The sequence below is a fragment of the Epinephelus fuscoguttatus genome, linkage group LG4, assembly GCF_011397635.1.
Source record: "Epinephelus fuscoguttatus linkage group LG4, E.fuscoguttatus.final_Chr_v1".
NCBI classification, from domain to species: Eukaryota; Metazoa; Chordata; class Actinopteri; order Perciformes; family Serranidae; genus Epinephelus; species Epinephelus fuscoguttatus.
This window is the reverse complement of record NC_064755.1, coordinates 2,315,417-2,332,668: the sequence shown is the minus strand read 5'-3', so window position 1 is coordinate 2,332,668 and position 17,252 is coordinate 2,315,417. Positions and strand designations below refer to the sequence as shown.

General features: G+C 41.0%; 2 protein-coding genes across 11 annotated transcripts in view; one reads left to right on the top strand and one right to left on the bottom strand.

Moving 5' to 3' along the window:
* LOC125887559 (general transcription factor II-I repeat domain-containing protein 2-like) overlaps positions 1–9,067 on the bottom strand; it is a 476,753-nt gene extending 467,686 nt beyond the window's left edge. For all 3 annotated transcript variants that reach the window (XM_049574503.1, XM_049574502.1, XM_049574504.1), the window contains exon 1: positions 956–9,067. In XM_049574503.1, the coding sequence (XP_049430460.1) occupies positions 1,651–2,640 (990 nt within the window). In that variant the 5' untranslated portion in view covers positions 2,641–9,067 and the 3' untranslated portion in view covers positions 956–1,650. The remainder of the gene's footprint in view (positions 1–955) is intronic.
* The window catches only part of ndrg4 (NDRG family member 4), a 151,170-nt gene that overhangs the window by 72,168 nt on the left and 61,750 nt on the right, over positions 1–17,252 (top strand). For 4 of the 8 annotated variants that reach the window (XM_049574472.1, XM_049574476.1, XM_049574475.1 and 1 more), the window contains 2 exons: positions 9,079–9,169; positions 16,290–16,457. In XM_049574472.1, coding sequence (XP_049430429.1) covers positions 9,079–9,169; positions 16,290–16,457 — 259 coding nt within the window. The remainder of the gene's footprint in view (positions 1–9,078; positions 9,170–16,289; positions 16,458–17,252) is intronic. The other 4 variants (XM_049574473.1, XM_049574477.1, XM_049574479.1 and 1 more) reach the window with 2 other exon arrangements.

Here is a 17,252-nt window from a genome sequence, read left to right as displayed (position 1 = left end):
TTATGCAGATGATACTCAGTTGTATTTATCGATGAAGCCAGAAGAAACTAATCAATTAACTAAACTCCATAACTGCCTTGAAGACATAAAAACTTGGATGAGCTCCAATTTCCTGATGTTAAATTCAGACAAAACTGAAGTTATTGTTCTTGGCCCCAAACAACTCAGAGACTCTTTATCTGATGACATAGTTTCTCTAGATGGCATTGCTCTGGCCTCTAGCACCACCGTAAGAAACCTCGGAGTGATATTTGATCAAGATTTGTCTTTTAATTCTCATTTAAAACAAACCTCACGGACTGCATTTTTTCATCTGCGTAAATTACTGCGTAAAATTGCGAAAATTAGGCCTATCCTGACCCGAAAAGATGAAGAAAAATTGGTCCACACTTTTGTTACCTCTAGGCTGGATTACTGTAACTCTCTATTATCAGGTAGCTCTAGTAAGTCCTTAAAAACTCTCCAGCTAATTCAGAATGCAGCAGCACATGTACTAACAGGAACTAAGAAACGTGATCATATTTCTCCTGTTTTAGCTTCTCTGCACTGGCTCCCTGTAAAATCCAGAATTGAATTTAACTTAATTTTAGTTCCTACTGTTAACTTACAAAGCTCTAAATGGTCAAGCTCCGTCATATCTTAGAGAGCTCATAGTGCCATATTATCCCACCAGAACACTGCGCTCTGAGAACGCAGGGTTACTCGTGGTCCCTAAAGTCTCCAAAAGTAGATCAGGAGCCAGAGCCTTCAGCTATCAGGCTCCTCTCCTGTGGAATCATCTTGCTGTTGCGGTCCGGGAGGCAGACACCGTCTCCACATTTTAGACTAGACTTAAGACTTTCCTCTTTGATAAAGCTTATAGTTAGGGCTGGCTCAGGCTTGCCCTGTACCAGCCCCTAGTTAGGCTGACTTAGGCCTAGTCTGCCGGAGAACCCCCCTATAATACACCGGGCACCTTCTCTCTCTCTCTCTCTCTCTCTCTCTCTCTCTCTCTCTCTCGTATTCTATTACTGCATCTTGCTAACTCGGCCATTCTGGATGTCACTAACTCGGCTTCTTCTCCGGAGCCTTTGTGCTCCACTGTCTCTCAGATTAACTCATATCGCAACGGTGCCTTGACAGCGTGACGTGTGTGGTTGTGCTGCTGCCGTGGTCCTGCCAGATGCCTCCTGCTGCTGCTGCCATCATTAGTCATTAGTCATACTTCTACTGTTATTATACACATATGACTATTGTCACACATGTATACTGCCAGGTATTAATACATACTTTCAACATATTGTACCACAGTAGCCAGAACTATAACTATAATATTATTACTTTCAACAATGTTGTTGTAAGCTACTGTCATTACCTGCATCTCTCTCTCTCTCTCTCTCTCTCTCTCTCTCTCTGTGTCTCATTGTGCCATGTGGATTACTGTTAATGTGTTATGCTGATCTGTTCTGTACAACATCTATTGCATGTCTGTCCGTCCTGGAAGAGGGATCCCTCCTCAGTTGCTCTTCCTGAGGTTTCTACCGTTTTTTTTTCCCCGTTAAAGGGGTTTTTGGGGAGTTTTTCCTTATCCGCTGTGAGGGTCATAAGGACAGAGGGATGTCGTATGCTGTAAAGCCCTGTGAGGCAAACTGTGATTTGTGATATTGGGCTTTATAAATAAAATTGATTGATTGATTGATTGATTGATTGAAAAAGGCACATGGTCCTCTTGAACATCCTGGAAAGCTCTGGGAAGGATGGGGGTAGTTCTCTCAGAAATTCTCCAAGCTTGTCTTCTTTTCCACTTGCCTCTCTGAACTTGGCTTTGGGTACAGAATTGCACTGAAGGTCAATGAGCTCCATTTGTAACACAGTGGGGGCATTCTGCACATCAAAGGAGAAGGGGTCAGAAAACATTTGGAAAGTGGCACTGTGTGTCTTGAAGTCTGCAAACCGCTGGTCAAATTCCTGCTGTAGCTTCTCAAAGGCAGCGACATATTTTTCACAACTGAATGCTGTGCCCTCCTCCACTACAGATCTGCACGCTGGGAAATGGAAGAGTTTTTTCTCAGAGAGCTGGGCTTTCCATAACATCAGTTTTGTCATGAAAGCTTTGACATTTTCAAAAGCTGCAGTAACAAGCTGGCCTGGACCCTGCAACTTCAGGTTGAGTGTGTTCAGCTCCTGTGTGATGTCAACCAGAAAAGCTAGGTCCATCAGCCACATGGGATCATCAAGCTCCTCCATGAACGTCTTCACTTCTGTTCTCAGCTCAAAAAACCTCTTCAGGACATTTCCCCTGCTGAGCCACCGTACCTCTGTGAAGTACAGCACATCCCCATATGATGCGTTAATTTCCTCCAAAAAGGCACGGAAGTGGCGGTGCTGTAAGCCCCTGGATCTGATGAAATTGATACATTTCACAACAACAGACATCACATTGTCAAACTTCAAACACCTGCTGCATAGTGCCTGCTGATGGATAATGCAGTGCAGAGAAATTGCAGAATCTGCACCTTCCTCCTCCAGTTTTTTTTGAACAAGCGCTACAAGTCCGTTTTTCCTCCCTATCATAGATGGTGCGCAGTCTGTCGTTATTCCTACCAGCGACTTCCAGGAGAGGGCAGCCTTCTCAAGTGAGTCAGACAGCACCTGAAACATCCTTAGCTGTGGTGCGGCCTTGCATCGGGGTCACACTCAGTAACTCTTCTGTTATTTGGAACTGGTCATTAATGCCACGTACATAAATGGCAAGCTGAGCCATGTCAATAATGTCTGTGCTTTCATCCAGTGCCACAGAGGATGCACGGAAACTTTTGCATTTGTCACGTAACTGTTCATAAATGTCACTTGATAGCTCAGTAATGCGCTCTGCCACTGTGTTTTCTGTCAGACAGATGTTGCTGAACTGACTCGTTTTTTCTGGACAGACAATATTTGCACCTTGCACCATGCAGTCTTTAAGAAACAGACCTTCAGTAAACGGCTTTCCCGATTTGGCGATCATCTCACTGACAACGTAACTTACTTCAAGTGCTCCATCGGACTCCTTTCTTGCTCTCTGGAAGAAGTTTTGTTGCGTTGACAGTCCTTTCTTTAGCTGTGCAGTTCGTTGTGTCCGTTCATCTCCCTGGTACTTAGCATACTGCTCTGCATGTTTAGTTGAATAATGCCACTTTAGATTGTACTCCTTAAACACGGCAATTTTCTCATTGCAGATGAGACAGGTGGCATTCCCCTTAAACTCGACGAAGAAATAATCAGTCTCCCACCTCTCCTGAAACACTCTGTGCTCAGCGTCAACCTTTCTTTTGGCCATAGTGTTAGCAGCGTGCCAAACGTTTGTGTTTTTTTTTCTACTTGATTTAAGGTGTGGTGATGCGTTCAGGGGTCCTAGGATGATGCGCTGAAGGGTCAAAAACAGAATCAGGCATTTTTCCTCAGTCGTGACAAGGCTGCGTTCAAGGCCCGCTGCGTTCACGGCCGCAGCAGCGGGCCGGATTTCACTATAAATTGATATCAAATAGCGGGCCGTATAGAATTGTCTGGAGGGCCGTGTCTGGCCCCCGGGCCGTGAGTTTGAGACCCCTGCAGAAAGGGGTCGGAGCTACTGTAACCAGCTGCCACTCGGGTGGTGCCATCTTGAAAAGAAAAAAGCTGGATGCCCCAAAACTTCTTAAAATTCAACTCTGAAAAACAGAAGCTCTCATCACATAACTCAAACCAAATTCAGCCATTCATCACCCCCCTCACTCTGTACATAAAATCAGGTGTAAAAAAATCTGGGTGTTATTCTGGACAGTAATTTGACCCAGGGGCAACATGTAAAAAACATAGTCCAGATTTTTACCAGCTGAGTACCATCTCCAAATGTAGGTCACTTCTGTCCTTCAATAACACAAAGAAAACCATACATGTTCTTATATCCTCCTGGCTTGATTACTGTAATGCCTTGTTCACCTGCTTAAACAATTGATCTATACATCAGATATACATATTCTACTACTATGCTATACTATACAAACTCAGCAGCTAGACTTTTGACCGAAACAAAACAGCCCTTACACATCACACCTATTTTGTTGATGTGGTTGGGTTTCGGAAAAAAGAACAGGGTTTGGCTTTATAATTTTATGGGAAGCAAACAACACATGGGAAGCCTCCCTGGATGGGATGTTGGATTTCTGAAAACACTGTTTGAAATTTGCGTGAGTTGTTTGTCACCAGTGTGTCACACACAGCCAGAACACTGCACTTCATAATCCTCAGAGTGCAATCTAACTATTAAAACTTTATGTGTAATGTGTAAAAGAGGTCATCCATAGAGGTGAACCCACAGAGAATTATTATCCCTCAACTCTACAGAGAGTTTTAGCATCTTTGAGCTCATTGTTTTGTTTCAGTCTCGCAGCCATCTTAAGCATCATTTCCAGACACCTCTGACAGACTCCCTGTACACTAACCCATAAACAGAAAAGCTAGCGATTAGCTGGTGAACACAGTGGAGTGTTTAGCAACTAAAGAGAAAAATTACTATGGCAAGAAAAATCAACGCAGCCTTACATCACACTAACAACTGTAAGATCTAACCTTGGGTATCTTAATGTGCCTCAGATTGTGAATGAGACTCCCAGGTCAATTTTGAGTTCACTGTCTACTTTAGAATTATTTGCACCATTAGGAAATGCAATCCATTTGGCCAACTCTATCTGTACTCACAAAGTCACCTTGTGTTGTTGCCAGTGGCACAGATTAGTCACGTGTAAGCTTTGACAGGTGGAAATTTTCTTTTAAAACCTGTCCTATGGTGATGTGGATAAATTCTTAGGGTGGATTTTTTTTCTTGTAATCAGTACCTCTGACAATCCAGGGTCACACAGACAAACACACAATTCATCAACAACTGTGAGTGAATGGAAGTGGCATCTGGGCTATGTCTCTTTAAAGGGTGACAGATAAAAACACAGATTGTGCTGGGGCTGCCAGACAGAGAACAGAGACAACAGTGAAGGGCAAATAAGGTTGGAGAGAGAGAAAGGAAGGGACAGAGAGCTGTTGTGTGTTGATGTGAAGGTGTTTCAAGCCCTGATTTGGCTCAGTTATATCATCAGTTTCATACATCTTTCTACTGAATGAGGAAATGTACAGAGGGTTATTTAATGTGAAACAAAGTGTAAATCTAAACAAATTCCCCAGTTTTATGTTGGGTGATGTATAAAACAAAATCTAAAATGAGTATGTCTGTGTGTGTCTTCTGGGTTCCAGCATTGGTGAACTGATCGTCTACTGTAGCAGCGTTATTGTACTGACTCTGTCTGAGCCCATTCTTTGTGTGTTGATGTGTCACAGTGTATCGGTGTCCTGTGTGTTATGGCTGTGTGTGTGTGTGTGTGTGTGTGTGTGTGTGTGCCCTCAAACCCAAAAGCCAGTTTAATTAGACCTTCATACAGCCTCGTTCCTCGTTATCTTTGGGGCAGTAGTCTTCCGAGCTTCACTTTTCACAGTGTCATCTCGGTCACTAAGAATCTACGTTGACTCCAGTTTTGAGTGCTTCTTTGTTATCTTGTAAACTGGAGCAGAACATCACTTAACTGTGTTTTTTTCACTTTACTGCACTCAGCTTTAGGAAAAGATGACTGGTCATTCTCTAGTTTGGATTTCACCTCTCAGGGATTAATTTTTAGAGTATATTGGCGAATGAGGTAGTATTAGGGTGCTATCACTCCTAACCTGTTTGGTTTGGTTAAGACACACTCAGGTCCATTCGTGCAGTTAGTACATTTTGTTTGGGCTGGTGTGAAAGCTGTCAATTGAACCCCGGCGTGGACCAAACAACCCCGCCAAGATTGCTCAAAAAGGTGGGTCTCAGTCCGCTTCCAAACGGACTCAGGTGCATTTTGTTTGTGGTGTTAAAGAAAACGAACCAACCACAGGATTTTATGATAGCAGATATGTGATTTTAGCAGCAGCTAAATCAATAATAAATCCATCTGCTGATCATGAAATCTGTCCATCATCTCATAATTGATCCTGAAAAGGGCCATGTATATCCTATAACCTATTTCTGCTAGTGCATACACCTGGGAATCGCCAGAGGACCCATGATACGATATTGTCACGATACTTGGGTCACAATATGACATTATTGCAATATGCTGAGTATTGCCATCTGTGAGATGATGCCCCGTTATAGTCGCATATGAATCCACTCATCAAGTCCAGGTGTCACAAGTTAATGCCACCCTTCCTGCTGCATTTAAAGATTCCTTGACCTTATGCTTCACTTCTTTGTAGAGCTTCGGTACAGCTGTGTCGGTGAAAAACGTCTGGATGGATCACATACCTCGGTTCTGATGTTTTTAGTATGTAGCAAAAGCCTTTGTTTTCAACATCGCTGAATGGACGCAGATCTTTGCACATTAAGTAGGTGATAGACTGTGTTATTTTCTTAGCTCTCTCAGAGTTGGATGATAGTTTGTAATTTGTTAGTTTAAGTGTGTCCAGTGTTGATTTTTCAGCAGAGTGAGTTTAGTGCTAGCTTGGCCATCAGCAGCTAACACTATCTCTGGATGGTGGAGTGTAAGGCAAGCCCACATGTTCATTGTATTTCCAAAATATTTTATTCTCATACGACACTGCTTGTAAATCCCATGTGTCATATCCAAGTCCTCCCTTCCTTCTGTGTTAAAAAAATCCATAATAGGTCCAGGCATTTGATTTTCATTTCTGATTTCTTTTGCCGATGCATCCATTTCTGTTTTGACGAACTTCCTGCCAAATGTTGCACAGTTGGGAGAAATTTTCCTTCCTTTCCTCCAGAAAGGGATATCTTGATTAAGGTTAAAAATAGTCGTGGTTTGAGTTCAAATGAATGGATTTCTGTCAGAAAGGACTTTCTGGGAGAAACTCTACAAGAAAGACTTCTCTCATGTCCAAATACCGGTGACTGAAGCCTCTGCTGACCTCACCAGAAAAAAAACCCTCAGTACCATCTAATGGACTGAAAAAGCATTTGATTTTATTATACTAGTACCAGAAAGTTGTATTTAAATGTATATTTGCAGAAATTCAATTCTTGATACTTGGTGTTTGCATTCACACACACACACACACACACACACACACACACACACACACACACACACACACACACCCTAGTAACCATGGTAACACATATGCACGTCAGAGAAGGTATTTTCCCTGGTTAAAAGCTGTGAAAACTACCATCATTGTATCCAACCATGAACTTTGTCTATTTATTAAGTCCATTAAAAAAGTGTGTGACAGTGATCCCACAATATTAAGCCCTGGATTATTACTGTACAAGACTGTACAAGACTGTACAATCATTACTGTTCATCCTGTCTCTATGCTAGTCATTATTCATAACGTGCCATTGATTTGCAGTCTAATAATAGTCTAGTAATGCTTACAATCAGTTATTTCTCTATGAGCTCTTTGTGAAAACAAAGAATGGAAATATAAACACTTTAGAAGCATTAAAGTGCTGCTGCATAAACTTCTTTCAGTCACCAGAATTTGATTTCCCCACGTGGGTCCTGATGATGCACTGATGATGCAGGATGACAAACGCCAAAAGAGTACAATCAATGAGTTACCTGTCAGTCGGTAGAACTTCATGCTTACCTCTGTTGGTTTATTTGCAAAAAGTCAGTGTGAGCAGGAACTGAACTGAAACTAAAATGCAACAGTGGATAATGTTTTCCTTCTGGTAACCAAATGAGCCCAACAACAGGTGGGAAAGCACCCTTAGTTTGTGCAGTACCTATGATGTGACAAACAATTTCAATACCCTTACAGTCATGCAGACAAGGGTTACTTTTTGTCTGAACACTTGGGGGGACACATATTAAGTGGGGGGTCTGCGAGTCCCTCCACTCAGGGGGCTTCATTTTTCTGAGCAGCATACTTTGTTGCTGGCAGCATTTTAAACTGAAGCCATCTGCCAGTGTTGTAAACCTATGATAATCAGTGTCATATCATACTGCATTTTTGCATCAGTGTCTGATGCTAAAATCACTAACCAATGCACGTGGAGGAAAAAATTGATACAGCATTGTATCGCAATATTTTTGTGTGGCAATATCATATTGTCACTTAGTGCAAGTATCAATTTTTGATATATATATATTTTTTAATATATAAATGATTACGAAGAATTAAACTCCTGATGGCCTATTAGAATAATATAATCGATTGCCTTTTCAGTCCACTAGATACATTTTGCTGCTGCATAAAATTACTGAGGTGAGATAAACAGACTGAAAACTGTATCTTATTACATAAAGCAGATGTTGACATATTTTCCTTTGGGGACATAATTTACAGTTGAAAAAAGGTAATAAATTGCAATATTTTTAATTGCAATTACTCAGCATATTGCAACATATTAGAAATCATGATAATATTGTGATAATATCGTATCTTGGATCCTCTGATGACTCCTACCCCTACTGACCCAAGTGGTGATATTTGATGACTTGGGAGTGATGATGGGCTGAAATTAGCAAGGCAGGTTTGAAAATAATCAAAAAGTCTGCAAACGTTTTATGAGGAAGCTAAAAAAATTCAACACAGTTATCAGACCTCAAAGGTACACACAAGCATAAACAGAGCTGTCTCTTTAAAAGAAAACTTCACAGACCACCGTTCATTTCAGAGCTCAGATCTGAAGCATCACCGGTTCTGTAACGTAAGTTTGAAAGTGAAATTTTAAATTGTTCCTAAGTTCTGTTTACCGATAAATCTTCCAGTAAATCAGAGCAGGTATGCAACAAAACTAATATCCATCTTGATTCCATCTTCTCTGTTTCCAATCAGTTCCTCGTCTGTCAGCTGCTCAGATTCTTCCAGTTCAGTACTACATTCAATCATTGATCTGAGTCCTCCCATAATTTTACAATGTGAATTTATGAAATCACTCCATGAAGGACTGTTTCATTCCATCTGACTGAAACTGCACTGATACAATCACTGGTAACAATGCAAATGCTCATGAGCTCTATTTTGCATGATGAGATGATAGTGTAACCTTAAATGTATCTGTTGTTTTTGTGCATATTGCCATGGTGATTGCAGGTTGCTGTCCAGAATGGCAGGGATGAAGGAGCAGCAGTTCACGGAGGAGAAACCCCTGCTGCCGGAGCAGCGAGGAGTGGACGCAGACATGGTCAGTCCACCCGACTTATTTACTGTGTCTGTCTTCTGTGCACCCTCCTGCCTGGGCGCTTACTTTACATGCTGATAAGTGTGTGTACGATGAACCACTCTGAAAATCTCTGTGTATTAATACAGAGATGTTTGTGCTCATTAGCTGTGATGGTTTATAAATAGACAATATGCTTGTTTACCAGCAGAGGAGGAAATGAATGAACTTCATCCAACCATTACTCTTTGAGAACAACACTATAAAAAGATAAAAGCTCATTTAAGCTCAGAGAGAGTGGTGGAGAGCAGAGAATTGGTAGTAGGCGGTTACACAAAGGCCACATATTCCAGTCCACTAAACCATTACCTAAGCAACAGGTTGGGACTGAATCAGGGCCTCTTGAATGTTTGTGAGCCACTCATTGTGAAATGATGGAAATAGAGGAAGCATGCTAGATCTACTTGATGGAAAAGTGATATGAAAAGGCAATATTTATGCCTGAAAGACTTGTTTTGGTGAGTTGGTCTTTACTCTCGTCAGCCGTGTCAATGGAGAAGGATAAAAATAGACAAAGGGTGCTTTATCCAATAGAAATGAATGGGAGATCTGAATGGCCAATCATGCAAAGGCTGTTTTTATTATTGTGGAAAGCAAAGAGGCAACAGTTGACTCTTCTTCTGCTCCTAACGAGCCTCTTATCTCTGCTGCAGGTACCAGAGTGACTGACTAAACATGTTGCCATGACTCACTTGGCCAGTGTGTCAGAAATGAAACAGTGCACCCAGGAGATACAGTCACTCAGCATTTTTGACCCAGTTGCTTATTAGAGGTAGCCTGAATATGCTGTGCATCAATATGAATGAGTCACTCTGCTAACAAAAGGTCATTAGGCCTGCTCATTACCACAAACTGCTTGTAATAATCGACTGTTGCCACATTGATCCAGTTACATGTTTGCATAACTGGAACCCACTGGTTTTTATCATTGTGGTAAAGATGACACCAGTGAGGACACACTTGCAGTTTTATCTCCTGCCTAATCCTCTCCCAGCTCATTTAAAGTCTGTAGCTCAGGTGCTGTCACCCAGTGATAACCTCCTGGCACAGAATACGGGTAAAACTCTTGTCTGACTCACTGGAAGTTATGTTGGACTAATGCTGCATTCAGGTCATAGGGGCATAATAGAGATGTCCAGATGGTTATAAGCAACAACTTTTTTGCTGAAGCAGATTTGAAGCTTCAAGATATATATATATATATATTTTTTAGCTTTGCCATGCTCAGCACTTAAAACAAGAAATAAACAGTACCATACAGTACGATCACATGTAAACATATTCCTGGATATCATTCCTGACACAGCCGCGGGCATTTCTGTTAAAATGTAGAAGTATGATAGGTAAGATAATTTTAGCACTTTTTCATTACTAGTAGCCCTATGGAGCAATGGTGCAGTGAAGGAGAGGAAAGGTTACCTTTAATAAATCCAACAATGTTTCAAAGTAACCATGGCTGTAGCTATCATCAAAGACACAGAGGTCATGCCCCCTTTATTTTTCTAGTAATTTGGGGGTTTTAGGGACCTGATGTAACATTCTACAATTAAGAACTTATTTAAAAGGCTGATTACTGTGTTTTGCACAAAAAACATTTAAATTGGACAACTAAATACGGCAGTTCGACCCCAAACCACTTCAGTGTAACAACTATTGGAAGATTGGTTATAGTTAATTTGTGTGTAGAAGATGGTAAATGTGGAGAGAATGAATGTGAATGAGACTGTGTGAAAGAAGAAGAGTGTGTTCTTTGCAAAGGCGATGATGCAGCATGGTAGGCTATCTGTCCAAAGAGAGTGAGAAAGGCAGAAATAATAAGAGCCAGAATGAAGAAAAAAATAAACTTGAGGAAGTAGGTAAAATGAGATACATAAGACAGGAAGCTAACGAGGACAAATCACCAGGAAGCATGAGGAATATTGCTTGTGTAAGGACCAGATGAAGTGTTTGGCCTTTGTGGCAACAGAAAACTGAAATAGTTACAGGTGAGGTAAGGAGATTTCTGGATGTTGTTGGTGTTTCTGGAGAAGATGTACTGTACAGCAGCTTTTGAGAGAAGCTTTTAGGCTCTCTCAAACAACTGGAAAATAGGAAATTTGCACTAGAATGTGTCATTATTAGTATTAGTATAATTTTATATATGAGGTGGAGACTTATAATGCAACTTTGTGGATGCCAATCACCAAAGAAGAATTTCAATGAGCATGGTCAACTGTGAGGCAAGGAGCAAACATAAGGCACATTTTAGGCCTCGTCTATATGCATCCAGATATTTTCGTCAATAGATAATTTTCCCCTCCATTTGAAAATAAAATTCTGTCCATATGACCTCATTTACCAAATATCTCTGTCTACACTAGAACGCTGAAACAACTCCAAATGCTCATGTGTGCAGAGTTCACACAGACAGTGTTATTGCTGTGATGCTGCTGTAACTACTGAAAACTGGTACTCCACATATTTATGGAGCCACACAGCCACTGCATTATCAGTAACATGGTCCTGCAAATATTTCACAATAAAAAGCCTTGTGTTAACAAATGAAGGGATTCTGTCCACAAAAACATTGTCAGGAAACTTTTATTTGGAATGAGAAACAGGAAGTGTGTCAATATGAGTATCAAAAGACCATTTTCACTGCCTATTTGTTGCTGAAAACATACACGCCTCAAAAAAATAGGTGAGCAGTGAGACTCCTTTTCTCTAGATGTTCTGCAGTTCCAAACTGTTATGCGTATTGGCTGCCTATCTGTGAAGTGTACGGGCTAAGTTAGCTTTTTCAAAACACCTACTAGAGACCTCATAACCACTAATTCCTGTTCAATTTGAGGATGAAGACGCTCACGTAAACATATAAGTGATGCTCTGGACATGCAAAAGTTTTCCTTCCACACCTCATCAATAACAATCCCACTCTGTAAAGTGTCCCACTTTCTGCTGGTTCGATCAGTCCTGATCCAAAACCGTCGGTTCTATTGGCATTATAACCCCTGATGCTGAGGTGGAGCAAAAACACTGGGTGCAGCAGATGTCCTCGTTCTTCCATGAAGTGGTGAATTTAAGTGTAAAGTTGTCATTAGTCCAAGCAGTGCTAACAAAAGGTTAGCCATCCGGTAGTCCGCCTTTGTTATTGTTGTTTTCAGTGTTTGCTCATCGGCCTGTTTCACAAAATAGCGACCATGAGTGGAAGAAGGGAGTCCTTAGTTCCAATCACTACTTCTGTTTTCTCCCAATCACTCATTTCTTTTCCCAAAGTTGTAACTGCAGGAGTTGTTTGTCTTGTTGACAGATTTCAAGGAGATGTGAAAAGGTCAAAGTTGGACAAGGAATATAAGTTCTTCATTGACTATTTCATTGTTGATTATCAAGGTATGCTTCATGCTAGCTAACATGTCAGCTAATTCCTAGGTCTATCACTTACTTGCTGATAAGAGGTAGATGATTTTCAAAGCATTTCTCATCAACTAACTTATGTTTTAATGTGTTTATACATGTCTAGTCTCAAATATTATGGCAGGGAAAGTGATGGGCATGCACAATTTGAGAAGATTACATTATTGTTTCCTTAACGCTCTGCTCCCTATCACGGATATAGTGCACTATATAGTATGTTCGCCATTTTGTAGTGTTGTTCGAATTCTCCGCGGTTAATTTCATTCACTATATAGTGGACTATAAAATACCCACAATGCACAGCAAATGTGAGTGAACAAAGGATGTACCCTACATTTTACTCCCGTATACAACAATGCAATGCTGTCGTCTTTTGCCAGAGGAGAAGAAGAAGAAGAAAAAATTTCAGTTAGTGTCCGAAATCTCATTCAGTTGTTCCCCATGTACTATATAGTAAACACGAAATAGGGAATAGTGAGTGAATGAGTGAGTGGACGGTTTCGAACACAGCTCAGGATCTTTTCAGAAAAGGCCCTGGTGCGTTCCGGAACTAATTTGCATGGGTCTAGAACTTTTCACATCTAAAAACTACATACAGTATTGGCTGATGTCACTAGTGTTGCAGGGTGGAGTGCCGTAGTACTACGGTGCCTCACGTACCAGTACTGTGGGATAAATTCAAAGTCCAATCGCAAGAGGGTGAGTGTCCATGCGCCGTCCAGTAATGGCGCATGCTGGTCAATAACGGTGCGCACTGGCCACCTGGCACTCAATATGCTGCTGTAGTGGTTTGTTTTCCAGACATGTGAGTATCTTTGAGCAGTGAAATTTATTATTTATTTCTTTTTACTTATGGGCAGTGATTTGTTTTCCACAGAGCTCTACATGCGAGCATTTTACTCACATTTGCGACTAAAAATAGTTTTGTGCGAGCAAAATAAATCATTCAGCACGCTGTGCGAGTACAGATTTCAACCAGCAGCAGAAAACAGGCGAATCCTGCTGGTTGTGGGTTGAACGGGGCGGGGGTCACAGACAGGAATACGGCGGTCAAATAGCCTACAGTATATAAGGTAACGGCTTACCGGCGACAGAGAAGTCCGACTCCAGGTCCAGTAGTCTAATTCTCCTCTTTCGTTGGCATCATGACTGCCCAGTAGTACCTGGACAACCGAGCCGTGGCGGCACACAGGTATGTCAAAGGAGAAACGAGCCATTCACATTTCTCTCTTTGTGGCAGGTAACGGCCCACAAACCTCACCGCACTTTAGGGACTGTTCTTTACTTATGGAGGGACTGTTCTTTACTTGTCAGGGGAGGAGGGTGGCTGGTTGATTCTTATTTTATTTATTTATTTTATTTTGATCCCCCCTATGTTAATCACTCATTGATGCTGTTTTTGAAGTATGAATAAGTCAGTAATTAATTCATTCCATTGAAATATCATTGATGTATTATAGAAAAGTGATTTATCTTTTTATAAATGACAAAAGGCACATCTGCCTCATTTTTGCTGTGGTATCGTGATACTACTCAGAGCAGTGATACTTTCACTAGTATCGTACAGTGGGTCCCAATTTTGGTACCGTGACAACACCAGATGTCACAGTCAACCCCGAATGGAATGATTGTGACATCTAGTGTTTTCACGGTACCAACACTAGATGTCACAATCATATATACATATATATACATATATATATATATATATATATATATGGATTATATGGATTATTTGGATTACTGTTAATTTATCATGTTGATCTGTTCTGTACGACATCTATTGCACGTCTGTCCGTCCTGGAAGAGGGATCCCTCCTCAGTTGCTCTTCCTGAGGTTTCTACTGTTTTTTTTCCCCCGTTAAAGGGTTTTTTTTGGGGAGTTTTTCCTTATCCGCTGTGAGGGTCTTAAGGACAGAGGGATGTCGTATGCTGTAAAGCCCTGTGAGGCAAATTGTGATTTGTGATATTGGGCTTTATAAATAAAATTGATTGATTGATTGATATAGTGTGGTGGTTAGCACTGTTGCCTCACAGCAAGAGGGTTGCCGGTTTGATCCCGGGTGTGGGAGCCCTTCTGTGCGGAGTTTGCATGTTCTCCCCGTGTCAGCGTGGGTTCTCTCCGGGTTCTCCAGCTTCCTCCCACAGTCCAAAGACATGCAGATTGGGGATTAAGTTAATTGATAACTCTAAATTGTCTGTAGGTGAAACAGGCTCCAGCAAGCAACATTGTGTCTGAGTGCGAGCAACATGGTATCTGAGTGCCAGCACACAGTTTGAGCAGAAATAGAGTAGATCCAAGCGCAAGCAGAGGCTATTTGAGTGCGAGGGCAGGGTTTTGAGGGACAATATTACAAAATCTGAATGTGAAATCAATAAATAATGCTCTAAAACTGATATACAACTTTCTTGAATAAAGATAGGGATAAAGCTCCAAGCTCCATACAGCCCCAGCCATCACAGTCCTCTGAGGTTTCCTCTAAGCTGGCTGTGGGGAGCAAGGCATATATAGCCGATCCATGCACTCAGGTGTCGATCCACCAGTAGGCGAAAAGTTCACCCCATGACACACTTTGAACAGCCCCCTCATTTGTATTTACATTTCTTCATGCCTTTCTGCATGCATGAAGAAATGTAAATGTGAAAAGAATTCAGGGAGGAATGTAAATGTATAAATTGTATTAAATGTCTGAAGGAATGTAAATGTACAAAGAATGTGTGAAAGAGTGTAAATGTATAAAGAATGTGTGAGGGAAAGTAAATGTAAAAAGAAAAGACGCATTTTATCAGTTGATTAATGCCTACATTTATTTTTTATGCATTTTTGGTGCAGTTTAATGGCATATGAATTTATTTATTGACTCATTTATTTATTTATGTATTTGTTTTTAATTTTGGCAGTTCCATTCCTCCATACCACTCCACACAGATAAACAGTAACAAAGTTTTGACAAATCTTCACCTATATGTATGTATACGTATATATATATCGCCAGGCACTGACAATGTGTGTGTTGTGGCATAAGTTATACTGTCTAGAAACGTTTGGTGATTATGCATGTTACTGTGATTTTTGCATTGGATTTGTGGTCAGATGCTTGACAAGCTATAAATATTCACAGAATGCAGCAACTATCAATAATTTGATCAGCTGATGATAGAGCCAGCCAGTATCAGCCACAGACATTCATAGATAATAATAAAGCACGCTCATTTTTAATACAATAAATAAATAAATAAGTAAGTCAAGTGACCAAACAAGAAGATACAGCAAGCATACATTGCGGTCATTGTCAAACGTTGGTGATAATGCTTCACCTTATGACCTCAGTATGTCCAAGATTCTGGCTACAGCCCTGAAAGTAACATACCAGCACCAGCTCCAGCTGTGTCTACTGTGCAGTTTTTTGTTTTCCATGTGACATGAATGCAGCATATTCCTGGGTTAAAGTTGCACGTGGAAAGCCTAATCCAGCAGGTCTCCACCCACTGACGGCTGCAGGTCTTCAGTTTCTGGAGCATCACAGGCTTAAAAGACCACCGAGTGCATCTCTAAGATCTCCATAAACACTGCATCATAAAATGAATGATGAATGAAGTGCATTCAATGTCATGTTTACTGTAAATTGCTGCTCTGTTTGTGGAGGTTGTTACACAGTAACCACTTTGTGTTTGTTGTTTTACAACACAGCAGGATAAAGGAGAGGAGGCGTCGGGGGGGTTACCATGCCCCGCCAGCCCCGCCAGCCCCGAGCCTCCTAACAACCCCCCTCCCCCCAGCCGCCCCACCCACCGCTGGCATGTCATCGCACGGCACTGGCTCCGCCAGACCCGCCGTCGGACCAGCGGGGTCCTCCCGGTAACTACCAGAACAAGCAGAAACATCTGACTGCTAGTACACTGAATCAAACACGCAGAACATGGAACACCGCTCAGAGAAAGGAACCGAGTGCAGCTGAGGAGACAAGAAACACTTGAAAAAAACTTGGGGGGAAAATGGTTTATAAACCCCTATTAGAACATTTTCAATCCTATGATCCTGCACAAAATCTTTATTTGGTTGTATCTACCCAAACATGATCCATAGAAAACCACCACCAGACAACATCCACTTTCTGCACGGTACTAAAGCTGTAAAAAAACTGAAAAAACACCTTATTACTGTTGTAATAGCCCATGACTTGCAGTGGTGCAGTAGTTGTAAAGAGGAATAAATCACTTACTGAAGTACAAATAGCAATGTGCTGTAGAATGGGAGAAAAGCCCTACACTGAAAATCTCATGTTAACTAGAAAAAGCATCTCCTGCAGAAAATGTGTGTGGATGCTAAATGCTGAAATTAATTCAAAGCCATGGCTGAAAATGCGGAAATATAAAACAAATTGCCAAAAAATCTATAAATCTGTAAGAAATGGAAGCTGAACTGCATTACCTAAAAAAAACTATGAGCTGAAATAGCCTACATTATTAGTAAGGCTTGAAGCTAAACTTTTAGAGTGTCAAAGGTGGAAGTTAGAATTAATGGAAAAGGTTAAGAAGAAATGCTTCATACTTTATTAAAATGCATAAAAAGAAGAACAAATTGAAGAGAATCATAAATGTCCTAAAAGAGCTTAACGTTTTGACATTTAAATGGTTTCTGTCACTGAAAGTA